The sequence below is a fragment of the Anas acuta genome, chromosome 2, assembly GCF_963932015.1.
Source record: "Anas acuta chromosome 2, bAnaAcu1.1, whole genome shotgun sequence".
NCBI lineage: Eukaryota > Metazoa > Chordata > Aves > Anseriformes > Anatidae > Anas > Anas acuta.
This window is the reverse complement of record NC_088980.1, coordinates 129,201,533-129,227,631: the sequence shown is the minus strand read 5'-3', so window position 1 is coordinate 129,227,631 and position 26,099 is coordinate 129,201,533. Positions and strand designations below refer to the sequence as shown.

General features: G+C 39.6%; 2 protein-coding genes across 2 annotated transcripts; one reads left to right on the top strand and one right to left on the bottom strand.

Moving 5' to 3' along the window:
• Positions 1 to 202: 202 nt before the first annotated feature.
• Positions 203 to 18,075, bottom strand: CHMP4C (charged multivesicular body protein 4C). The gene is made up of 5 exons (XM_068672177.1): positions 17,731 to 18,075; positions 9,849 to 10,026; positions 8,824 to 8,938; positions 5,344 to 5,452; positions 203 to 3,268 (listed from the first exon to the last, which is right to left on the bottom strand). Exons 1-5 carry the CDS (start codon positions 17,927 to 17,929, stop codon positions 3,204 to 3,206), a joined length of 666 nt encoding a protein of 221 aa, XP_068528278.1. The 5' UTR covers positions 17,930 to 18,075; the 3' UTR covers positions 203 to 3,203.
• Positions 18,047 to 25,522, top strand: ZFAND1 (zinc finger AN1-type containing 1). Its single transcript, XM_068672176.1, has 8 exons — positions 18,047 to 18,190; positions 19,361 to 19,403; positions 20,120 to 20,159; positions 20,504 to 20,631; positions 20,708 to 20,799; positions 21,564 to 21,688; positions 24,719 to 24,874; positions 25,008 to 25,522. Exons 1-8 carry the CDS (start codon positions 18,136 to 18,138, stop codon positions 25,176 to 25,178), a joined length of 810 nt encoding a protein of 269 aa, XP_068528277.1. The 5' UTR covers positions 18,047 to 18,135; the 3' UTR covers positions 25,179 to 25,522.
• The last annotated feature ends 577 nt before the right edge of the window (positions 25,523 to 26,099 follow it).

Sequence of the window (26,099 nt, the reverse complement as noted above, 5' to 3'; positions counted from 1 at the left end):
CCCCCCCCCTTTTTTTTCCTAAAGTAAAGCCAGATTACCTTTGAAGAATTATTAAATTCTAAGCTGGTATAGAAAGACCAATACATTAAAAAGTGTTTCCAACAATCTTTGCACTTGCTAAAGAGACTACTGCATCCTAATGATGGTGTAAGAAGAGCACATAAAGTTTTCCCTAACAGGAAAATAATACAGATAGCACAAGTGTGACAAAAAGTGTTTATTTACAGGATATGTATATATTATTTTTTAATTCTTCAATTAATATTTCCCCTTTGTAAAGCTATCCAGGTTTAAAATGCCCAAGCCTGTTAAGAGAAGAAAACATTCTCAAAATAAATAAGAGTCAGGAAATAAAGTCAGCTACAGTACACCATCTGCTTCCACAGTCCTCTCGTAAAATATGTTTGAGTTAATAGTCAATTGCATTTACAATAACACATTGACACTATTCACTCTAGTCTGCTTATGTGCTAAACAAATACCATCTTGGCATGAAGAGAGACATATGTTCAAAAAAAGAAAGAAGCATTTGTCACAGCTTCATCTGAATTTACACAGGAAAGAGCCACCTCCTCAGCTGAATTAAATCCCTAAAACTCCTTTGAAGAAAATCAGTCATCTACTGTCTCCCAAACAAATACAAGCACTCCAGTTCTGAGGGTCTATAATGTATTTTGATTTCTGTACATGACTATAGTATTTCTAAGAGTAGCTTCACCATGAAGGTTAGACCAGACACATCCTAGCCCGTGAACTGGTATGTGACTGTCCTCCAGAATTGGCAGCCACTACATGCCAGCTTTTTGAGAAGCTCACCCAAATGACCATGTTTTTTATTCCTCATCATCCACGAACTTTGTTCCTTAAGTGCCTAGTCCAAAGTCAATAAGCAGAAGCTCCCCAGGATCAACATGTGGCCAAAACACTGTCAGAGGTTAGCAGTCTGACACTTGTTTGCAAAGGGAAGGCCTTCCCTAGAATTTCTTCTTCCCTGCAGGGTGTTCACATAGAAAGTTCTTGCATAAAAACTTGCAGGCACACATTTTCCAGAGCAGACTGAAAAATCACTTTAAACTGGAAGCCTAGACACCTGTTTTGGTTAGGCTACAGAACCCTTTAAATATGCTAAGTATCAGAAAACTACTAGTGTGACCAAGAACAGATGCTATAATACAGCTTTCCCAACCTAAGCACACGACTATGTTGGCATGGACTTACATTTAGAAATACAAGTCGTGTCCAGCAGCACACAGCCTTGCAGACTTACCAAATCAGTGTATGCTAATTCTTTCTGTACCAAATTCAGAATTGTATATACTGCACCTTGAAAACGGGATTTCAGCCAACAGGACTAGGGAATTGATTCTAGGTAACTCAGAATATTTATTATTTTATTAAATACACCTGTCAAGGAAGTTTTCAGCTGGCATCTTATCCTGAATTTCAGTAAGCATTAAAACTGAATGACATTTTGTTAGTGTTTGGTTCCCTACTGAGAATTCAAAAAACATTTTCAAATTTAAGGAAGTGCTTTAATTTCTGTTTTTAACAAAAAGGGAATACTTCCAGTTTTTACTTGACTCTCAACAGCAAGGGATAATTTTCCTGGTACCTCCAAACTCTGTAGTAGAATCACAAAGGTTTTTTTCTCCACAAGCAATTTATACAAAGTGACAAGGCTTAGCTCTCCTTTCAAACAGACGTAAACAAAAAGCAATTCCACTACAAAGAATGAAGTCCTGAAAGTTTTACAATGTGCTAGTAAATTTTGTGTTTCATTCACAGAACTCAACTCAACAGGTTGAGCCCAACAGAATGCCATGCCCAGAAACACACGTTAGCTTATGCTTAACATAAAATATGATGGGCTAGAGCCTGTTGTAAGCTATTAACACTCAGCAAATCAAAGGCTAAAGCCCCACAGATCAGTCTTCTGATGCTGTAGATCTACAGAATCCAAGTCTCCCATCATTCCCCAAGTGGTTCAATCATACATATATAAATTAATTTGAAAATAAGAAATCAAGGTCAATGTGACTCTGCTTCCCACTTTCCTTGGAACTCCAGTGTTTTACTACATCCTTGTGATTTATAGCAAGCTACTAGCATAGAGCTTAAGTCTTGCTTAATAAAATTTCTTTGTACAAAGCAGCATATTTAATTTTTGTTTTATACGTGAACAGTGATTTCTCCCTACATATAGTAGTTCAGCACTCAGTGGCATTTGCTCCTTAAGCTAAAAAGCCATTAGCTGGACAATAATACATAAACTTTACAAATAATTTAGATTCAGCTTTTAAACATAGCTAAAAAGGCATTTCAAAGACAACATATTTATAGTTTCCACTCAGAAACCAAATGCTCAGAAATCAAAATTATTTTGAAAATGCAGAATTAAAATTTGTGTTATTAATTCCTTTGAGAATGGGTATTTTCATACAAAGTAAAAACTCACCCCAGAAAGTCATGGTGGAAGACAGAGAGGCTAAATCTCTTCTGGCTTTTTGACATGGTTAGCGGAAATCAATTTTGTTTGTCAGGGGTGCATAAAATCTTAGTCATTGTCATAGCAAAGCTGTTATTTAACCACGTTGGAAACAGTTTGAAATGTGATTCAAATAGACCATATACATGTGCGTGGGATAGTGTTGCCAAAATTAAAACAATAACAAAAATTAATAAATTATTGCACTTCAGAAGATCTACAGAAGAGTCTCCTCTTAATATCTAGGACACCACAAGGTGCTCCAGGCAAACTGGATAAATCTCCATGCCTGAATGAATGGCCGTTAGCTCTTGGGTGCAAAGGATGTGTATAAAGCTGTTTTGGACTCTCTAAGGATAGGGCTTTGATCAATTATTTAACTTTTTCATTTCGACAATGCATCCAGTTCTATGCACAAGCTAGGCACGGGTCTCACAAAACCACAAGACGTAACATCATAAAACCTGATACTGATAGCAGAACAGATCTCTGGCCTAGGCTGGAAAAAAAATATGGAGGTTTTGGCAACTATTATTTTTGTTTGTTCATAAACTACTTTTGAAATATGGAAGTTACACTTTTAGCAAGATTGGCCATTAAAAAAAAAGTCCGTATGAAACACAACCACACTAAATTTGTAACTATTACAAATTAACAACAGCATTGTAGCTCTTTACATCTTTACTGTAATGTTCCATGCCATAAAAGCACCATGCTCTTATGAAGCCCAGGAAGCTAGATGTTTCATATCTTCTTCATCCTCCACTCTCTTCCTGGTTGATGCTGCAGAGAAAGAGATTAACAATAATCATCAACTAATAGGAGCAGAAACAAACATTTTATTTGTTAACATTAGGACTTCTATAGCGCTCAGTTTGAAGATCTCAAGTCACTTTACTGAGTAGCAAGCTAAATGTAGGTAACATAGCGATGATGCTGTGACTAGCATGTCCCACCGCTAGCTCACACATAACCCTGATGTTAAAAATTACAGGTCTGATTTACCTCCTACTGAAAGATTCCCACAGAAAATTTATTTGACCTGTACACAGAGAGTACTAAAGGGTTCTGCATGTGCAGGTCCAGTCTCAAAATGGAATCAACATATTTTAACGAGAGTTACCATTTATTAAAAGGGAAAAAAAATCCTGAACTTACATTGCTGAGGTAGTATCTGTGGCTACTCAGGTAACTGCCGTGGTCACAGTAGGAGCAATTCCCAACTCTGTTCCAGGTCCCACACACACTTTCTCACTTTTTTTTTTTTTCCAATCCAAACCACACCCCACTTCTTCACATTACTTGAATGAAAACCTCATATAAACAGTCTTCATTCAGCAACCTACAAACTGCATGCCCTACTGCCCAGGTTTGGCCTTGGGCTCTCCCCAGCTTTGTGCTGTGCGCGTCAGGATTTGCATTACTGGGTGGCACCACCCTTGTGTGTATGTTTTACAGCAACCAGTTGGCTCCTGCCTGTGGCAGCCCTGCTGCTGGGAGCCACCATCTCCAGGGAGACTGAGAGTACCATTTCTGAGGGCTAAAGCTGGGAGGACATGGGAGACCCTGGGTCCAGTCACTACTCTGCAAGTGCCACTGGCTTACTGTGCAGCTGGGGAAGGTCATTGTGCCTTGCTCCACATTATTTTCCCCATCTCTAAAATCAGGAGGTTAACATGCATGTCCAATTAGAAGCATTACAGGACCATTAACTGTTCATATTTTGTCATTTCTGTGTTCTGTAAGCATACAGTTACAGAAAAGATTAGCCAGTTTTACAAGGCCTTAAACTGTATAAACGTAGCTAACTAATTTTGCCTGAAGCAGTCATATAGAGAGATGAGGTAGCAAATCTGAGATAGTGAGAAGCACATGGAGATGGCCTGGGTTTAATAAAAATGTCAGCTGACACAGCTGGATCTGGAAAATAATGCATGAACAAGTCGTTAAGTGCCCAGACTGCAATTTGCACTGAGTTTTCCTAAATCCACTTTTTACTAGCTGTTCTACAGTTTACATAAGTAGATGAGGCCACAGTCCCAGTCTGAATATTTTAAACTGCTTCTCGGGAATTTAAGTGTTGACTGCCAAAACACGCACAAGAGCCTTCAGGATGAGCTGATCTGGGCAACCTGTTCTGCAGCAGAATGCACCACGCAGCTTGTGCTACGTGTATGCTATCTTTGCCACCAAATATTTATATTCTTTTTACGAGCATCCGTATACAGCAAGTCTTTCAGTTGACAGAGCAAGAGGGACACAGTGAAAGATAGAGTTAAAAGTTGACTGTCTCTGGCTTAATTCCAAACAGGGCAGAGCTACAGAAAATCAAGACTACTGCTTAATGCCAGGAATGTCTGTTCTATAGAAAGAAAGGAATGACAGACAATATTTCTTTAAATCTGTACTTCCTGCTACCACATTCATCTCTACTTAAAATACCAGTGGCAAGTATCAAACCACTACACTATAAAGCTGAAACTTCTTCATGCAAACATTTTGAATCTAGGTCAGCCTCTTAATTAAAAAAGACTGAGGATTTAAATTGCCTGAAGACAAAATAGATCTTCCCATTCCCCAGTGACCTATCTGATCCACATCACAGTACCTGGAAGTTCAAGTCCCCTGAATTGGCTTCCCCTAATCTACAGAAAATTTGGTCCTAAATATTTTCATACAGGAAACTGGAATTCCACTTTGCTTTTTCTAATAGTCACATGCAAAAATTTGGATAAGGAATCTATAATGCTTTAAAAATTAAAAGAGCTAAATACATATCTATGATTCTTTCTTCCTCTCCTCCTACTCACAGCATGGCTTAATAAAGAGAAACTTGAAATGGAAAGTAAGCAGTTTACCGGGGCGAGAAGGTAGCGAGGTGGATGGAACACTTGGCAGTCTCACATCTGCCATTCTCTTGTTCATTTCTTCTTGCTCCAGTTCTTCTAATTCTGCCATCAACTCATCCTAAATTCAAAGAAAATGTTAATAAATTCATTGTCCTGACAGCAATTTGAGTCAAGAGCGCTTGTAACCGCTATAAAGCAAAGCATTACTGAAATAACAGTTTATGCTTGAAAACAAAGTCAGAAGTCAGTCATATCAGAAGTCAGCATATCGCAAGTATAATTTTCACCAACTGTGGGGAAAAACAGTGAAACTTAACTGAAAGTTTAAACAAGGACAATGAAAGTTAGAAACAGGACAAGGAATAAAATTAGAAAGAAAAATGCCAGTGCAGTTAGTATTCATGTCAAAAGCAAACAGAGGAAAAAATCCAACCGCCTTCATCATTTTTTTTTTCCAAATCTAGAGTCTGTACATTTTAAGCAGATTCAAATTTTAGTGTGTGACTTTTCCCATTTTAAAAACCATACAACTTCCACCGGGTGTAAGACAGACTGTCATTGAATGTTGTGCTTCAGCTCTATCACACTAAGTCCTGGATTACATCTAATATCAAAGCAGCACAGATCTCGTGAGTCCTGTTACTCACTCTTGAAGCACATAACGCCCTTAGGCTTTTAGCTGCAGAACCTAACTTGGACAGATGATCAAATCTCATTGTATAATACTAAAAATAGAAATGCTTTACATTTTTAAAAAAACCAGGGGCTTACTCCTTCATTAGAGTTTCCCAAAGACAGGAAACTATCTATCAATCACAGTGTAGAGAAACAGACCTTTGCCACACTGATAAAATGGTTCAGAAAGAACCACTATTGGGCAAATGGGGCTGGGCAAGAGTGGTTGGCACAAAGTGAGATCTAGGGTTCAAGATGGGCTTTGCCTACCCGTTTATACCTTGCTTATCACCAATGTAGACACTAAGATGATGATTATGTAGCCAGCACAGGCCTAAGTAAGTTTTTATTTTATATATACAAGGCCAAAAAAGGCTACAGTTCACAAGTCTGACCTAGTTCACAATGCAAGCCCTAGAATTAAAAATCTAAAAATTAAAAATTTCAGCATCAGGTCTGCACCTGAAGATGTTCAATCGATGGCAGCTATCTCAAAGAGCTGTGCAGGGTGGGGCCCCACGTCTGTCTAATGCATTTAGTTAGGTGCAAAGGTAGCTGTACTTTAAGTACTTCTGTCAGTGGTGTGAATATCATCTTCAGAAGTTAGTGTCCAAGCTGTTGTAGTCAATGGAAACGAGTATTCCTGAAGACCTTTAGATGACCATTTAACCCTTTCCAAGACCAAATTAAGCCTCAGCAACCCCTGCTGAATGTATAAAATATCAAGAGGTAGCATCAGCCATGACAGGCTCTTTATTAAAATTAAAAAAAAATGAAGCAAAATAAAAGTAAAAAATAGAGAGGGAGAGAGAGATGGAATAGTGGAATAAACAGTGGCCATAATCTTTAACATAGCAATGCAATGTCTAGAATATTAGTTCTGAAAGTGGGAGACTCAAGTTTCAAGTTCTCCTCAAGCATGGATCTAACTTGTGTTTCCCATAACTCAGGAACTGCTGTACAACAAGGCTGTGGAGCATTGTAGTAGCTACAATAAATAATCCCCTTCCTCCTCTTGAACTGAGGCCAAAAAGGAAGCAGAGGGCAGATACCATGTGGAGAGGATCAAAACTCTCAGGGGCTATACTTCACGCACTGGAATGTGTCTATTTCACATCTGATTATCAGAAAACATGTCTCCAGGCAAGGATTCACCCCCTCCTCTCCCCTGAGAGCATCCTGCTCAGGTAGGGCAGAGCTTTTTTTTTTTTTTTATTATTATTCATTACATATACAGTGTCATCCCAGGGAGAGAGCCCTACGTTCACATGTCTATTTTGAGCAGCATAAATTACATGTTTCAATGATCTCCTTACACCCATGGCACACATGTAACAAGGAAATCAAGCGCGTGGTCAAAAAATTCTTCAAAATAAATAAAAACTAAGCATCCTCCTCCAACACAAGTGACCTCAAAAACTAGTGATTAAGTCACAAATTCTAGCACTCTTAAGCTGAAGTGTTATGCAATCCAGGCTTCCCAATGACCGAACAAGTACTGTAACTATTAGGCTCATATGAAAAAGTAGGTGCTGGCACAGTGATACTTCATGTGAGTGTGGCTTATTTTCCCAGAACAGGAAACATATCCATTAACTTGGACAAACAAGCATCGCTTAGAAGCTTTCAGGTCAATCTGCAACATCATTACTGAGTCTAGACTCAATAAGTTAAGCACGGACAAAAAGAAAGCGACACTGTTCAGGATGGCAGTATGTTTAAGTTGTCTGAAGACAAGTTTATGCCAGATAAATGCCATTCCTTATGTCAGTATTGATTAAATGTTTCTTGAAAAGTTGATTTTCATTTGAAGTACAAAAATAGGAAAGCAGATAATGGAAAGAAATATACAAAGAATCACTACTATTTTCAAAAACTGCAAAGGATAACTTGTGAATGATAAGGCAAAATATTAATCAAGCAAAAAAATATAGCATATGTATTTTTCTCTGTTGTCCCTTTGGGTATGTAAGAATAAATTAATTGGGAAGGGTGGGAACTGTTTGATTCTTTAAGGCATTATTCATATGATTCCTAGCACTTGGTCATTTTAACACATAGTTAACTGTTTGTGTTACTGGGTTTGATCCTCAGCTCTGCATCCCACAGGCTGTAGGATGTACAGTCTCACATACTCATATAGAGCCTCTCTGCATATACTCAGACCTTGAACACTATGTCCTCCTTAGATACACAAAATCAAGTCCAGCACTATTGGATGAAAGCTACTGCAGCAAGTTTCTAGAAGGTCCTAGATACCTTTTTTGAGAGGTTTTCAGAAGAAGTGTTTGAGGACAGAATCCTTGTTGCTTCTTACAGCAATTACTTCTACCTCATTAATTTATTTTTTTGGAAAATTTGGAAAATAATGAAAGAACTGGAATCTCCAAGCACAAAATAAAACCCCTTAAATTTGGCACATATATCCAAAATTGTGAATGGCAGCCAGTTCATGGTGTAGTGAAAGGAATATGCCCTATTTCTATTTTGAGTACAACAAATTATATATTTCAGTGTTCCTTTGGAGAAGTACAAATTATATGCTTTAGTGACCTCCTTCCATGGTACAACTGAAAATACTACAATTGAAAATACTAACTACAGGAATACAGCTAAACCCCTCATTTTCATTTTATATATTTAATTCTTTTTTTATAAATATATAAATAAATATAAAATGTGCTAGATACGGTAAGCTAGAACAACGATTTCTCAAAAGGTGAGGATGTGAAATTGCAGTCTCTGGAACAAGCCACTGCACCACAAAATAACTATTTTATAGTCAAAACACCCAGTCTTTAGTAAAGTACTGACCTCATCAAACTCATCACCAAATCCAGCTCGGCTTGAGATAGCTTCTGAAATTTCCTGAGCAACATTTTGCTGGTCAGTGATATCTTGCATCAAATCATCAATCTTGTTCAAGTCCCTGGCAAAATAATAAAGTTTTTAAAAGTACATAAATGAAATCCTACAGAAGAGGCTCAGAAACAGCTGATCAGACCCTATTTTATTTTATGCCCATGGATGTTTAAACAATAGAACTCATGGGGAACAAATTTCCTTACCTAAACCTTAATATTTCCTGGCAAGCTTCTGTATGTTTTAGCCACTCCAATTTCTTCCACTTTGGCTTTATAACGAAAGCCATAATGCAGCAGCCTGTGCCTCTCCCCACCTCTGTGCCGCTTATAGATCCATCAGCCAATAGTCACATTCTTTAGGCAGACTGTATCTCCTTCCCGAGGTCAGCATCTTTGTTAGATGGATCTTTTCTGATGTTAAGCATTCATCAGAACTAGGGGGAGCTTAACAGGACCCCATTTAAGTGCTTCCCCTTATTGTTAACTACAGTATTGTTTCAATTCCTGTTTACTTCTGCCAGGACAACCTTTCTGATTTAACTCTGTTTATTCAGGCAGGAGAATACGCCAATAAAACAATATAGGACATATAAAAATAATATGCAAAAAAATTACCCTCTCTTTTATTCAAGTCCAATTAGTACTTTGAATCGCAACCTAGCTTATGGACTTTGAAGAAGTGCACACAGTTTCCTCAACTAAGTTTTCTTCTGGAAAAATTAAGGGCAGAAGCCAAGGCAGATTTAATAAAAACTAGTACCAGCTGGATCTCCTAAGGTAGTTGGATTTCCTTCTAGACTTGCTGTTAAGAAAAGGTATTTTTCTGCCAAATACAACATCACAGCACCAATAGCATTCCTAACATTAAATGCCTGAACCAAAACAAAGTCAAAACTGGCTGACTTGGTACATAGCAATGAAATAGTTTAAAAGCTATTGCCAAGCTCATCTTGAAAGCTAGTAGAAAGGACTTACATATTTTCATGTACTTTTTTCATAGCTTGTGCAGCATAACCCATATTCCTGAGCACTTCTGTGTTTGTGTGTGAGTTTTCCAGTGCCTCTCTCTGGAACTCGATGGTTGAGAGCGTCCCATCAATTTGATTCAATTGTTTCTCATATCTCTTTTTCCTCTTCAGTGCTTGTAAGGCAGCTGTAATGCAGAGGAGCACAGTACACTGTGTATTTTTGTAGCAAAATGCAAGTACAAGTAGTTCATTAACAATACAACCTGGAGAAGTTATAATTCTCACCCTCCTACCTGACTAGTAGAAAGGCAAACTTTGACCACACCAGACCACCAACATGCAGTGTGCATAAGCAGGAAACCTCATTTAGATTAACTCCTTTTAGAAGCACAAGAAAGAGCAGCTTCTTCCTCCACTACAGGAGATCTTGAATTCCATCATGTGTACGTGGGCAAAACAGGGAAGACAGGAAAGGAAAAGAAAAACATCAGACAGAAATCAGAAAGGACGTGAGAGAGAATCAAAGGAAGAGGTAAACCTGAGGCAAAATCTGAGTAAAAGCTAACGAAGACAGAGCGAGAAGATCTGTCATGATGACCACATCTCCATGAATGCTGCTTTCTAAGTTTTGTTGCAGCAGGAGAGAGTGTCAGGTATAATGGAAAGCCCAAAGGACCTAACCTCGCAGGTAGGTTAGATCAGAGGAAGGACTCCTCTGGCTTTCAGTCGTATTTTCCATAACACTCACTGAGGAGCATGATCTTTAATCCTTAGAACTTGAAAATATATAGAAGATACATAGCCTTTGTAAAGGGCCACAATAAAATCTTGCAACCCTCAATTACCTCTGTAAATCAGCGAGATTACTGTTTTGCATTTGATAAGTTATAAGCAGAATACTTTGCCCAGAGTAAATCATTACCAGCATAAACGTGTGACAAGCAGGAGGAGGAAGGCTTTCACTCAGACTCTGTGTGTGGAACACACAATCTTGCCACAAGTATTTCCTGACCTCTGTTCTTTCCAAACTGTACATGTGCCAGGCAAAAAAAAAAAAAAAGAAAAAAAGAGACTGAGTTAACCCATTGTTTTTTTCAATTTTAATTAATACCTGGATCTTTTTTCCTATCTCTTGCTTTAATTTTTTAATCAGGTTCAGAGCCAGCAAGCAAATGCAGCCCCCCATGCTTGAAAAACAGCAGCAATTACTGTTGGTGTTCTGTTTAAACGATTACCCAAATGCAGCAACACCGAATCTAGACAATAGGGTTTCCAAATGAAGCTAGGATCCCTCCAAAGAGGGGACACTGATTTACGGTGTGTAGCAACATACTAAAATATTGATTCAAACACTTGCAGAAAAGCAGTCAATATGGTCAAAATTGCTGCTCATTAGTCACACAAGGACAGGTATTTGCAGAGACTTTGAAATACAGAATGTCTTTAGCACCTGTAGTGATGGCAAACCATAGTCACAATAGATAAAATACGGTATTCAAATTGAACGTTTTCCCAGCTTTTGAGGCATGCTCTCCAGATTTGCAGTCCTTAGCACCAAATAGAGTCTGGTCAATGAATGGATTGACAGCAGCCCTGAGGAGAAGGACCTAGGGGTGTTGGCTAATGAAAAACTGAACATGAGCCAGCAGTGCAGGCTTCCAGCCGAAAAGTCAACCACATCCCAGGCTGCATCAAAAGCAGCATTGCCAGCAGGTCAAGGGAGGTGATTCCTCCCCTCTGTTCTGCTCTCATGAGGCCCCACCTGGCTGCGTTCTGCTCTGAGGTCCCCAGCACAAGAAGGACATGGACCTGTTAGTGAGTCCAGAGGGCCACAAAGATGCTCAGAGGCTGGAGCACATCTCCTATACAGACAGGCTGAGGGAGCTGGAGTTGTGCAGCCTGGAGAAGAGAAGGCCCTGGGGAGACCTTACAGCTGCCTGCCAGTACCTAAAGGGAGCCTACACGAAAGCTGGGGAGGGACTCTGTGTCAGGGGGTGGAGTGATAGGACAAGGGGGAATGGCTTTAAACTAAAAGAGAGTAGGCTTAGATTAGATATCAAGAAGGAATTCTTCACTCAGAGGGTGGTGAGGCACTGGCGCAGGCTACCCAGAGAAGCTGTGGATGCCCCATCCCTGGAGGTGCCCAAGGCCAGGCTGGACGGGGCTTTGGGCAACCCGGTCTGGTGGGAGGTGCCCCTGCTCAGGACATGGGGTTGGAAGTAGGTGGTGTTTAAGGTCCCTTCCAACCCAAACCATTCTATGATTCTGTGATCATTTATACTTTGACTGGGGTTCAGGCATATTTTCAAAGTCATGCAAATGGCAAACGTGAGAATTCTAACTGTTGTAGCAATTCTAAAGTATAGCAGTTTAACTTAACCCAAATAGTCTTTCTACCTGCTTATTTTCCCTCCTTATTTATGGTTATTATTGGTACTGTTATGACACCAGACACTTCCTTCCTCAGCTTCAATTCGATCAAAATTTGATCCTGTATTCTCAGATTAGGCCAGAGATTCCAGGTAAATTTAATGTTCTGAATTTGCATAAGCCTGGCTGTACTAGAGAGGGCTCCCGACACTCTGTGGATAGAGGAACTCTAACTGGATGGTGCAGAAAGGCTTCAACTGAAGGAAGCAGCTACCATGGGGAAATATTTCCAGACAGTCTTTTTCAGGAATGGGACTCTGCAATGGTACTGCTCTTATTGACTGCTCAAAGAGAAAATGGACTTCCTCAGTTACACACACAGCAGTTGTTTTCAAAATCCTGAAGGTTCCTGTATAAATATTTAATTAAACCACACCCGAATTAAGAAACCTCAGAAGAAGGTCAACTGTGAGACTTCCCCTATCATAAACAGCTTTTCCTAATTATTGTACCACAACACCATTTTACTTAGTTCTCTGCAGTTTTACCAGTGACTTATAGAACAAAGCACTTGATAGCAAATCAATTCATAATCCTCGCTTATCAAGCGATGTATAACATATTCCTACACCACACTATATGATTTTCTCATTTATATTAAATGAATCCCTTTCCTTGCATGGTCCATTGCAATCATAGCTCCCATTGCTGAGAAAGGAGAATTTCCTTGTTATTTGCAGTCTGCTTTTTTCTTGTTGTACAGAATCAAAGTGAATTTCATTATAATAAGTGCTTTTCTACTGTACATACACTCATTTTAAAATCTGTGTGCTGCTTCTCAGAAGAACAAAATCTAAATGCTACAGAAAAGCTATCACATAATAACCAAACTGAAAGAGAACATATTAAAAAAAAAAAAAAGAAACTGAGGAGAGAACATCAACTTACTTCACTGAAGGTCTAAGAACGACACTGAAAGAAGGTATGCCCACTTCCAAGATTTCAGAAAAGGAAGACAGCCCGGGTAGGAAGAGTCTAAGCAGGGGCAGAGTCTGAGGAAGCAAGAGTAATATCGATTTAACCAAGAAGAGGTAGAGACCTTCCCCAGGAAAACAAGTCATCTCAGACATTCTCTCTGATGGGCTCCAAAGAAGCAGATTCAGCTCCTGCATTTCATAATGGAGTGGTCAGCAATTGCTTTAGCACTTTTCTTGTGCTCTACTTCCAGCTCCAGCAAGCAGGATAGCGATCGTAGATTAGGAGCCACTGTTTTTAAACTGATTTTTTATTTCATTTTCAAGTTTGTTTTTTTAAATTTTATTTTCAAGCTGCAACAACTGTAGACTATTACGTCAGTTTAAGCACATGTATTAAGAACTATTGTTATTAACATACAAACACATTTCCCGTGTCACCACTAAACTTATGCTTTAGTAACAAAGGAGAAATGACTGATCCTGGCCATATCTGACAATGGCAATAGTAATTCTCACCACACTGAATATATCCAGGTTTCTAAAACAGAGAACAAAATTGGGACAGAAAGAGTCAGACACCTTCATCATGGTCTCATGACAGATCAGAATAAAATGAGAAAGCACAGTGATAATCAACACCGTCAGCCCACCACCAATACCCATCAGCACAGGAATTGCCAATCTCATATCGTGAAGTAGAGATAAGAACGTTATCCAAAAGACCTTAAAATTCCCAGGGAAAAACTGGTTATGTCTTCACAAGACATCACCGTGAAAATACTGGATCTCATCCTTGGATACAGTTAACAAAACCTCTGCTTCAGTCCCTGTAAAGGACTGATGGATTACAGAATCTGATCTCACGCTAGCAACAACCAGAAGAAATGCTGCTGAGGCCACAAAAATCAGACCACCTTAAGCAAGATCATTATCAGCATTCATAATCCTTAAAAACTTGTGGGGGAAGGCATGTACAGTTAAAACTGAAGCAGTAATTCATTAATAATGATGCTCTTGACTCATTATAACCACTCCAGTTGGCAGCAAGACACTTGAAATGCGATCAAGAAGAGCAGAGAACAATGGCTGTAACACAGAACAAAGATGTGCTTAAAGGCTTCCCTGTATCTCCCTGCCTTCGGTCCCTACCTGTCACACACCCCGCTACAGTGATGACAGCCCTGTCTGTGTCAACATGCAACTACTTCAGTTTCAGTAGTGTTCTGGACACAACTAGCTCATTGTAAAGGAATGCTACGCGGCTACACCAACCCTGCCCAAATGTACTACACAGCACACTTACAGCACCTACTTGTGAAAACCTACGTTATCCCAACTTTTTCCATTAGGTTTTGTCCTCAGTAATATTGTGTGGCTCTCCCTGGTTAAGCTTTATTCCTACTCTGGATGGGGAAAAAAAACAAAAAACAAACAAACAAAAACTATGGCTTCTTTTAACTTTGTTCTAATCTCTCTTCATTTAGCTTTTTCTTTTTTTTTAGGATCTGTGAAAGATGCCAGGCTGAGGCAACACACACATTTATGTTATTTTCACAAGCACAGGTTCACTTCAGGAAACCCATTTCCTTTATTTCCTTTTAAATGGAGTTCTCACACAGCAAACTAGAAATCAAAAGCCTAGTGGGTGTATGGGGTGTGAGATGGGACAGGGAAGGAAGATTGAAAAGCATAGGGATTATTGTGGGAGAGAGTAAGAAATAAAAATAAGGCAGCTTTTGAAGAACAGAGGATAAACTTTTCCCAGGACTACCATGTAGTAATATTTTCTTGTACTTTGTGCTTACCCATAAATCCAGCATTGCTGATGAACTTGCTTTAAACAAATAAACAAAGAGCCACTACGGTCATTGTTCAGTCAGCACGTGGAGGCAGAACCCTTCCACATGCTAAGTGATTGACCACCATGAAGGTGGGAAGTCCTAGATGAAAACAGTTCTCTATATGGTGAACTGCAATGTGATGGCTATTGTCCTAACCCAGGGCCATAAAGAAACCTGCTATTGCCCTTACTAACATGGATATGGTGTTCTAGAGAAGCACAAAGAAAACGTAAGAGCCTGCACCTACATAGCACTAGTCCCAATTTCTTGCCTCAAGCCTCATAAATTTTGATATTTGGGATCACTTTGTCTTTTAAGGTTTCCTGCATGACCTTCACAGTAGTAAAGATGAAGGCCAATTTGTTGCTGGAGTTAGCAGGTATGCACTTGACAAAACCAATCAAGAGATACCCAAAAAAATACAGCAAGACTATATATATATATATATATATATATATATATATATAAATACTTATCATGGTATAACCTCTGCAAGGGGAATTCCAACACAAATCACTCTTCAGATAACCCTGAGCTAGTTTAGCTACAGTAAAATATTAAGAGAGAATACTGGAAATGTATCATCCCCAAAGCACAGCTAACTTCAAATTAGGCACAGGAACTACAGAGATGCACACTCCACAAAGGAGGAGCCAAAATATTTAAGTGATGTTTCACATGTACTTGCATAGCTAATATGTTATGGGTCTAAGTCAAGTCTTCTGATGTCACATGAACCCATCCAAGAATCATTTGAGCTCATGAAAACTTGTTAGTCCTTGAAGATGATTTCACTTGTGTCAGTGTAACTGACTCACACACATGCACCTAAAAATCAAATGAGATCATACTAATTTGGTGCATTTTCTACACCTGGATACATCCTGCTTCTGTCCCATACACTCCCATTTTAGGTTCCACAAGCTTCTCCACAGATGTAATTATGGAAAGAATAAATCAAAGATTAGCCACTAGGTCCTTTTGAAATATTTGTTTTAACAAATTAAAACTTTTATTCTCCCATTTACATGTATGTTTACATAATGCTACTTAAGGCTAGTACAGCTTTCTTCTGAACTACAGTATGGTAAAGCTGCTAATACACTAGTCAACAGTGATTAAACTAGCACAACTGTCGTATCAAGGGGTATCCTTGGGGAATTAAGCTCACTCACTAGCCTGCCAAATTCAATCATTTCAGCACAGCAAGGTGAGTTTCTCTTGTTTCTCATGATTGTAGTTTCATCATCCAGTTTGGGCATTATAGCCAATTTTTTTTATTAAAAAATTCCCGCACTGTACTTATTGCCTTACTGTCTTTTTACTGTCCCTAACTGTAGGTCACGCACAAATGACAAGAAAGGAAAAAAAGGGAGTTATTTTTAACCACAATCAGCCCAGCAATCCAGTTTGTAGCACAACTCTGCAAAAAGCTATATAGATAAAACCAGGGGAATTGCATACTGAGCATAGCAGTGGACACAAACACCTGGGAGAAAAAGTCACGTGTTGAATGCTGCATGCCTGAAGCACAAGGTGATAGGCTAACACCTGGAACCAGCACAGGCCAGCCAGGTTAAAGGGGAATCCTAAAGCAGATCCACCTTCTCCCAGTAATGGGTCCTCATTGCAGCCTCTGCACCTTCACAGGTGTGCAAGCTCTTTTGCAGCTGTGAAGTCAGAGAAACTTAACCAGCCCTGGGTAAAAATAACAAAACCAAGACATTTTAATGCTGTATCCCAGCTTTCTAGAACACACCCTTCAGGGAGCTCTGTCAACAGAAGGAAGGGAGTAGCATGGGGCAGGAACGAGGCAGGAAACACTGCTTCTTCCTGCAGCAACACCAGCCTGAAGGGCAGACTTGGCATCAAGTCCTACACTAGCGTGTCTGGACCTAGGTAGGAGTTGCTACAGACACCAGAAGGAGCATGATCTCTTGAGTCAGCCCCGCCACTCGTGCAACTGCACAGTGAGCCAGCTCCGGGAGCCATCCGGTCACTTCGTCCTGCAGGAGAGCTGCAGCTGCGTCACCTCCCTGATCTAGATCGCTGGGCCAGCTCACAAGTGCCAGCACCTGCACAAAGGGACAAGAGAAGCTTGGGTTGAAGCCAGAGAAGTAAGGAGTATGGGGCCGCGACAAGCCAAAACGGGACAACCCAACAGCACATGTGCTGCAGGCTGGCAGGCTCGATTGCTGAACTGGCCTTACTCCCTCAGACTGTTTGTGCCTTAAGTCCCTACTGATGCTTTTAAATCCTAACTAAGTGCTTTTTGCTAACCATTAGTAAGTGCTAAAGTATTTCCAAATACATTAAAGGGCTAACCGGAACACCTTTAAGGTGCAGCTCCACACAAGCTCTAAATTACATGCCATTAACTTTTCTAAAGTATCCAGCACCAGAAAGAACACAGGAAAGTTTCTTGTTACATTGTGAGCCTTGAATTCAAAACATTTTGCTTCTGTTTTGAAGCATTTACGGGACAATAGATCTCAGAGCAGACAAAACAGGATTCCAGGTGACTTTAGCAAGTAATTACCCTGCTTCTCAAAGGCCTGCATGTCCCCGAGACACTGCCTACCTGCAGTTCAAATTGCTTACTAGAGATGACAACATTGGCGTAGGCGAGATCTGAACGTTATTATCCCTTAGTACCCTCTCCTCAGAAGCAGAGGACCAGAGGAGCAGAGGACTCCCTCACCTCGCTTGTTCTTGGTGCCGTGCTGCCGGGCGGCCGCCAGCTCCCTCTCGATGCGCGTCTCCAGGTACTCCTGCTTCTTGCTCAGCATCTCCTCCGTCTCCCGCAGCCGGGCCAGGGCCTCCTGCGGCGTGGGCCCCCCTCGGCTCTTGTGGGCGGCAGAGCCGCCGCCCCCCTTGAAGAACTTGGAGATCTTGCTCATCTTGGCGGCCTCAGCTCGGGCCGGGGCTCCCCGCTGCCGCCGCGGCTCTTCCGGGGCTCCGCACCTGGCGGCGGGGCGGAGCGGGGCTGCGTTAGGGGCTGGGCTAGGAACGAGGTGTCCGTGAATCAGGGACACCCAACAGCACCGCCCCGGGGCGGGGACAGCCGCCCTGTCTGCATGCTGAGCCCCGCCTGCCCGTGAGGGAAATGGCGGAGCTGGAGCTGGGGCGGCACTGCGAGGCGGAGGGCTGCCGGCAGCTCGGTAAGGGCGGCTGGGGCTGGGCACGGCTCGGCTCCCCCCTGCTGGCGGAGCGGGGAGAGGAGCGGCTGTGGGGGCCCCCAGGTGGGAGCTCCCTCTTGGGGTGTCCCCGATGCTGGCTCGGGGCCTGGCTCCTGTTGGTTTTGGGATTGTCACAAGGGATCGTGCGGTGTCTTGGCTCCTGGTATTAGTGCTTGTAGTGGGGAGATACAGCCAAGAAGAGATCGTTTCGCTGCTGGGCAGCGTGTCTGAGAGGGATGTTGTTAAAAGGAACAGTCAAAAAGACGAGAAAAGCTGCATAATGAAAAAAAATAAATCCAGTTTTAGTTGTTAGGGTAGATTTCCCAAAGCCAGGTCTTGTTGGTACGACATGCAGCAGCCCTACATGGTGCATTGCCATTGCCTGCCATTTTAGTGACATCACTAGTTATTTAATCCTTGTTTTTGCTAATTGTTGTTGCTCAATTTTTCCATTCTTACCCCTTGGCTGGCCTTGGTTGCTATCAGGAGATGATGTTAATGAAAACATAACCACTAAAATACACTTCTTTTTACTGGGAAGCAAAAGTACTCGTATTAAAGTTTTTCTGAGGCAGGTTGTGAGTTTCTTAGATTAATTGACCAAAGTTTTTGTGATCTGAGCTTTGTAGTCCAGTTACATACTGGTCCATCAAGATCCAATCTGAAGGATGGAAAACTCAAGTAATGGCCTAGAAGTGGGCATTCGTTGTCATAGTTGACATGACTGAGTTCAGCATACGGTGACATGGTTTTATCTGTAACAATTGATACAGTAGATGGGGAATGTGTGCAGACTTAAAAAACTTACATACAATTTAAATACACAAGGGCAGTATGCATGGTGTAAAAGATAGGAAGGAGCAGGACAATGAAAGAAGCATTTCTCTAGGAATTTAAAGCATAATTCCAGAATGTATATAATTTACCTCCTGGTGTATTTTTCAGTAATACTAACTAGAGGAGTTAGCAGCGTGACTGTGTTACAAAAGCCTAGGTACTGTGTAGATGCAGTTGTTAAGCATCTTTGTAAAGACAACTTCTCCATGCAAAAGTAAATCATGTAAAGCAAAAGTTAATCATGTTAAAAAGTAAAAACTGTGAGCAAAACAACAACCATGTTGCCCAACTAATACAAACCTCTTTTTCTTTCAGATTTTCTTCCCTTTGTATGTGATGGCTGTTCAGGTGTCTTTTGGTGAGTTTCCCTGATAGAGTTTAGTGTGGCAGTTGTTGTAGGCCTAAATGTTGTATGAAACATGCTGTAACTCAATGTAGATACATTCAGTTAAAAAAAATAATAATTTGTTCACTGACCTTGCAACTTTGCTCCCGAGCGGCTGTTGTGGAGGTTTGAAATCAGAGGGAACATCCAGAATACAGATAACTTATTATGGAAGCCATATGTATGGGAGCCTGGATTGTACTGATTTGTGTCTGGTTGTTTTGCTTTTGTTGCTTCCGTGTAGGAAGAAAACCTAAATTTCTTCCACAGTCTTAAATCAGAGCCTGCACTTTGATTTAAACTTAAAATTAGCAGCCTAAAATTGAGAGCAGATCTAAAATTTCTCTTTAAAATGTTAGAAGGCATTTGTGATCCAAAAAATATTAAAATGGACAAATTTCAGTTGCTTTGAGATAAATTTGTAAGCATGCTGATGACCTTATCCTTTTGTAGTACTTTGTTAGCATGGGGCAGAAATCCTAAGAGACAAATTATATAATGAGGAATAGCATAACCAATCCATTCAAGTTGTGAAATCTATAGCTTAGAACAAATTCTAAGAAAGTTTAATTGTGTTGCCATGATAAAACTTGTCAGATAGCTCTTAAGACACTTAAATGTTTTCACATGCAGTTTTCTTCTCTTGAAATGTTGTTGATGGTGTGGTATTTTCTTCTTTTGCCACTAAGCCTTCAGCACAGGAGCCGGGATGCTCATGGGTGTTCTGAGGTAATGTAATAATAACTGACTACCTTAAATTTACATACAGCTTAACTAGCTATTAGACATATATGCACAGTATATAAGTATGAATTATCCAACTTAGTATGTGACAAGCTTAAGAAATGAATGCACTCTTTTACTGTGTGTCAGAATTTAATTAAGTTTGAGTAGGAGGATGGTTCTTTTTCTAACTGAGCTAAACTTAACCAGGGCAAGAAAAGTAGGAGAGAGTTACTGAACTACTTTTGCCCATATAATCGAGGGCAAGCACAGTTCTTTTGGGAAGCTGTGGTGGAGATTTGTCTGTAATAGCTGTTTATTTAGACAGACTATTTTGTACTGATTCTTAGGTGAATATAAAAAACAATTCTGTGAAACCGGACCAGCACAGATCTTACCCATGCTCATATAAGGACTGCAATGCAAAGGAGCTTTTACCAGTTCTGTGTCCCTACTGTGAAAAACATTTTTGCCTAAGGTGAGTGGAATATAAATACTTGTATTAATTTCTTCCCCTATGCATTAATGAACAATTTTTTCACTGCTGTTTACAGACACCGGCATCAATCAGACCATGAGTGTGAGAAACTGGACACGCCACAACCTCGAATGGCTGCCACCCAACAGCTAGTTAAACATATTATAGGCAAGTACAATGGATATATATCTTAGTTTTCTTCAGAAGCCTTGAGACCTCCTGTAAGGATCTAGCTTTGACCAAAAGAAGAGAAAGTATGACAGCTCTTTGTTTTAACAACCCTAAATTCCCATGTCAACATGTAATTGTGTTTGTTGAGACTCACACAAAACAGCAGTAGCAGATGTCTAGGAAGACAGTCTTTGAAGATTAAATGGGGCTTAGTTTCAGAATGGTTGTCTTGTTCTTGTACTACTATAATTGTAGCTAGTCGTTTATATTTGCATATTAATTCATATGCAAATAACGTAGTTGTAATGGGTGCACATGTCAGTGTGCTGAGTTTATGCATATGTAACCAAACTGGCAAAAAAAAATTTGACTGATGTAATGTTTTGTAGCTTTTAAGCAAGATCTGGGGCAGGAAAGAGAACAACTGGACGCTAGGTATTAAGTGTAGAAAGGAGGACCTGAACCTGTTGCTATTTGAATACCATGATTGCCACAGGTACAGAAGCATTGGAATTTGTATCTCTTCAGCTTTTGTGACCTATTTACCTGGTACCAGTGCTCATCTGCTTTTCTGTGCAAAGGGGTTCTGTTAGGACTGTAAACGTTCCAGATATTCTTGAATGGGAGTCCCTAATATCAAGGCCTCAGGAGGGCATGACAGAGGTTGACACCTTAGAAATATAGTGAGGCCCAATAGACTTATTCCAAAATATGTTCATGAGAAATGTGACTCATGCTAACAGGAATAATATTGTTCTCAGATTCTAAAAAAAATGAAGAAGTAAAAAGCAAAAAACGTAAAGGAGCAAAAAACAGTGAAACAGCAGCAAAAGTGGCGTTAATGAAGCTGAAAATGCACGCGTGTGGGGACAAGTCGTTGCCTCAGGTCAGTTATACTTGCTGTCAGTGATTGACTTCTCAAAGGAAAGAGAAGCTTTCTAAATTTCTGGTTCTTCATCTAGTTCCCTCAGTTTGGTTTTGGATTTAATTCTCTAAGCCCATGGTCACTTATACATAGATTTCAGCCAGGCATCCAAAAATCAATCTCACTAGTCTCATGTAAGGCCAAGATACCTATATAGACCTATATAAGATACCAATATAGAGCTCACAGCATTCAGGACAAATTCCTTTATAGCAGAAACATGTTTGCCTGCCATAGGGCAAACCCATTTCGTGAGATACTTTTTGTGATGGGTACTAAGAGGCTTCTGACTGACAATACAGTTTGCACAGCTCTGTATCAGTCAGATTGAACTTGTCTCATACTAAACTGAGCTCTGCGTTCTGCACAAATAAGAATGAAGCTTTGCAGCTCAGATTGAAGACACATTTATTACGTTTCTGGTTGAAGTATGAAGAGATCTGAAGTCAGTTGTTCCTGCCTTTGTATTGGAAGAGGGTCTGGACAGTTGTTTTGTGTATTTTATGCCTTTAAATTCTCTGAATCTTGAAGTATTTCAGATTCCTTAGTGTTTTTCACTACAGTGGCCAGTTGAATATGGTGTGTAGGTCTTTTTTGCGGATTGTGTTTGGTTTGGAAACAACTTAATTCCTTCATCTAGAGTTTCACTTTAGATCTGTACTTAGGCATTCTCTTAAAATAACTATTTTAAATTACTTTAGACCATGCTGTTGGGCTGGAGCACACTGAATTTAGGCCTCTTATATTAAATTTATAATACTGAAAACATTCTACGTGATAATTTTATTGTTAGATACATTTAATTGTTTTTACAACAACTACAGTTATTCAATTACTGAGACCTCTTATGAATTTCTCTTTTCTATACTTTGACGTGCTGAAAAATCAGACAATTCTACTTAGGCAGAAGACATAATACAAAGACCTACTTGTACCACTCATCACAGATAGTGCCACTTAAACAAATGTATGCTGGAGGGAGAGTGATTCATTTCAAACATTGTGGAGCATAATTAAAAAAAAATCCGCCCTTAATATTTCCAAGAAAATTAAAGTTGCTTCCTAATTCCAAAGCCAGTAAGCTCTAACAAGTGTAGCAGAAATTACGATATGCTAATTTCTCTCATTAATTTTCTTATTTGGATGTTAATTCTTCAACCATGTAGAACGGTGATAATTTTAACACTGATAAATAAGCTTGTTATCCTCCAGCACCTCTCACTGTTTAAATTGCTAGACTCCTAGACTCCTTCTGGCTATCATTTTTTAGTGTCTTCTATTGCCCAGCTTGTTCCAGTTTAACAGATTTTTTATTATTTTTTTTTTTAATATGAAGTTTCTGGATTGCCTCTTAGGCACATTAGGTCTCTCATCACTATATAGTGAAGACTGATGAATGTTTCTTGGAGGTGCACACAGCAAAAGGACAGAGGGCAATGTGCACAAGCTGCAATATGTGAAATTCCAATTAGATACTCGGAAAAACATTTGCAGTGTGGGTGGTCAGACATTTGAATAAGCTGCTCTGAAAATACGTGATATCTTTGGGATGTTCAGAACTTGACTGAATCTGACTTGAAGTGACCTGATTTGTAGTTAGGTCCATCTTGAAATTTGCCCTGCTTTGAGCGTGGTTTGGACCACATGACCCTAGCAGTGCTTCCTGACCTTTCTTACTCTGTGATCAGGAGAATCAGGCTAAATTGGACACATCTTTTATCTGACCTCTTTGTTGCGGTTAGTTTTCTGCAGATAATTGCTTCCTTTGGGTACACCTTTCAAGACAGACTGGCTCAAAACAGGAGGGCCGTGCTGCAAAGTAATGTTAGTTGCTGTGTCCTTGATTGACTGATAATCTCTTGGGTAGTGCACAGAAATTCTACAAGGCATATCCCATTGTTAGGGATGCAACAGTAGAATGAGCGGTTTTGTGAATTATTTTCCAGTCAGCTGTCAGAAACTGTCTCATCCTCCTTAGAACTGGAGGAAGGTACCAGGGCACTGTTAGCAGATGAGTTGTTAGCACGTGTCTGTAATAGGATGGCTGTGCTATCTGTTTCACAAGCTGTGGTTTACAATTTAGGAAAATTCATGTCCTGCTTCCCTTGCCCCTTTGTAATATTCCTGAGCGTTACAGATTTTTTTTTTTTGTGTGTGTAGAGCACTTAGGTTTGGGGAAAAATTCAAAGATTGAAATTTGTTCTCAGTTTTATGAACACAACTGAGGGGGAGGATAGATCCATACTTTTCTAGGGAATGCATAAATCTTAAAGAAGACTTGTTTCTTATTTGATAGTGTCTGGCTTGGACTCATAAAGGGCAGTCAACTGATGGATATACCAGTTGCGCTTGTGTCTAGGCATGAGTGCCAAGAAAAATAAACCTGAAGAAGGGGCTGTCTCATTCCTACTCAGAATCTCTTTCTCATAGGTTACCCTTGAAGTTTCTTAAACAAATGGTTCAGCCTAGCAGATATTGAAAGAACTATTAGTAGATAAAAGGATAAAAAACGGGATAAGTGAGTAGGTGGCACTGATTGGAGTGTTCATTTGTGAAACAGACATTTCTAGAACATTAAATTTTTCTGTTTCAACAGGTTTTGCATTTCAATTTGAGACAGATTGTACTGCTGCAAGAAGCCAGCACTGCCTGTTTAAATTCACCTTTTTCTCCTCAAAGCAGTCACTTCTATCTAATGTCTGTCTATATGTAATACTCTCTACTTCTTGAAGTCTGAAAGACATTCTTTCCGCTTTCTGAACTTATGGTCCATCAAATATGTGCTTGCAGTTGGAGGAGACTGGACTTGACGGTCTCAGCTATTTCTTCTACTCTGCGTTAGAATGGGGTCTTTGTCCTGATGGAATAGAACAACTAAATTTTAGAATTTGGGGGTTGAAATATACTTTTTTTAACTGAAAAATGCGTATGTATGTAGTTACGTGTTTCTTCTGTGATTTTTGTTTTGCTTTATTTATTTTTTTTTTCTAGACGGAGAGAATTTACTTTCAAGTATATTTACCAAAGGGAAACAAAGAGAAAAGCAAGCCTATGTTCTTTTGTAGTAAGTGGAGTATTGGCAAAGTAGTAGACTTCGCAGCTTCCTTAGCAAGCCTTAAAAATGACAACAACAAATCAACAGCCCAGGTAAATCAGTGATGATGATAAACATTTTCCAGGTTGTTTTTCTTCTTTAACCCTTCCTCCCTCTTCCCTCATCCTCCGCTTTTTGCATCTTAGGGAAATCCTGATGTTAATTTCTGTGTTATCTGTCTTGCAGAAATTGAGGTTATGCCATACTACCTCTGGAGAAGCCTTGCCATTTGAGGACACATTGGAAAAATGGCTATCTGATAAAGAATGTCCATTATTCAATGGTGGAAATATAATTTTGGAGTATCTTGATAATGATGTGCTATTTATAGAAGACACAGAGTCATACGTAAGTTAATTAATAAATTATTGCAAACAACAAAAGATTGATTTTTTTTTTAATTTTTATTTTTAGAATTCTGGTATTAAAACCAAGCCATTTTCCTTTTATATCACTGTTATGTCAGAATATGCCCTCACTTGTGAAGACACAGGTCCTATCAATTCCTCAGTTGCATAACTGGCAGAAGAATTATGTCCTAAAAGGAATATTAGTTATGTTAACTAATATTACAGATACTATCTAAAATAAATTTGTTTTATTTAACTGTAAGACATCAATAATGTTTTCCAAATTTTTTATTTATATTTGTGTAAATTACTAGAGAAATGTATATTAAAAACAAATAATGAAAATATAAACTTGTAGTATGTTGGTTTCTGTGAAAGACTATGTTGGTTTCTGTGAAAGAGTATGTTGGTTCCGCGAAGGAAGGAAACACATTATACTCTTGCAGCATCTTTTCGAAATCTACAAGAACAGATTTCATTTAGTTGGGAATGGAGCACTTTCCAACAGATCAGCCCCCAACCAATACTAGTTCATGGGCTTATTTTGGCCTAGGTGCAGGACCCACTTGCCTTTGTTGAACTTGAGAAGGTTCCTCACCACCCAGCTCTCCAGCCTGTTCAGGTCCCTCTGAATGGCAGCACAGCCCTCTGCAGTATCAGCTACTCCTCCCAGTATTCCATCACTAGCTCTTGCTTGAAAATTAATAAATAAGATGTAAAACACCTTGCATACATTTCCTATACTGAGGATCTAGTCAAAATAACTCAACTGAGCAAATGAATTAGTCTAGAAAAATATTTAATGAATTAATAATTAACAGTACTTTCACTCAAACTTAAATAGATGAACATCAAGCTTGTTCATTATTTAGCTATCTACTGTTAGTGAATGCAGGTCAGGGCTTTGTAAACATTATACCACCAAGGG

Coding starts and splice junctions, on each gene's coding strand:
- ZFAND1 (XM_068672176.1), top strand. CDS start 18,136: ATGGCGGAGCTGGAGCTGGGGCGGCACTGCGAGGCGGAGGGCTGCCGG. Junction 18,191..19,360: donor GGAGGGCTGCCGGCAGCTCG/GTAAGGGCGGCT, acceptor TTTTTCTTTCAG/ATTTTCTTCCCTTTGTATGT. Junction 19,404..20,119: donor GGCTGTTCAGGTGTCTTTTG/GTGAGTTTCCCT, acceptor TTTGCCACTAAG/CCTTCAGCACAGGAGCCGGG.
- CHMP4C (XM_068672177.1), bottom strand. CDS start 17,929: ATGAGCAAGATCTCCAAGTTCTTCAAGGGGGGCGGCGGCTCTGCCGCC. Junction 5,453..8,823: donor TTGGTGATGAGTTTGATGAG/GTCAGTACTTTA, acceptor CTTTGAATTTAG/GATGAGTTGATGGCAGAATT. Junction 3,269..5,343: donor CTCGCTACCTTCTCGCCCCG/GTAAACTGCTTA, acceptor CTTTCTCTGCAG/CATCAACCAGGAAGAGAGTG.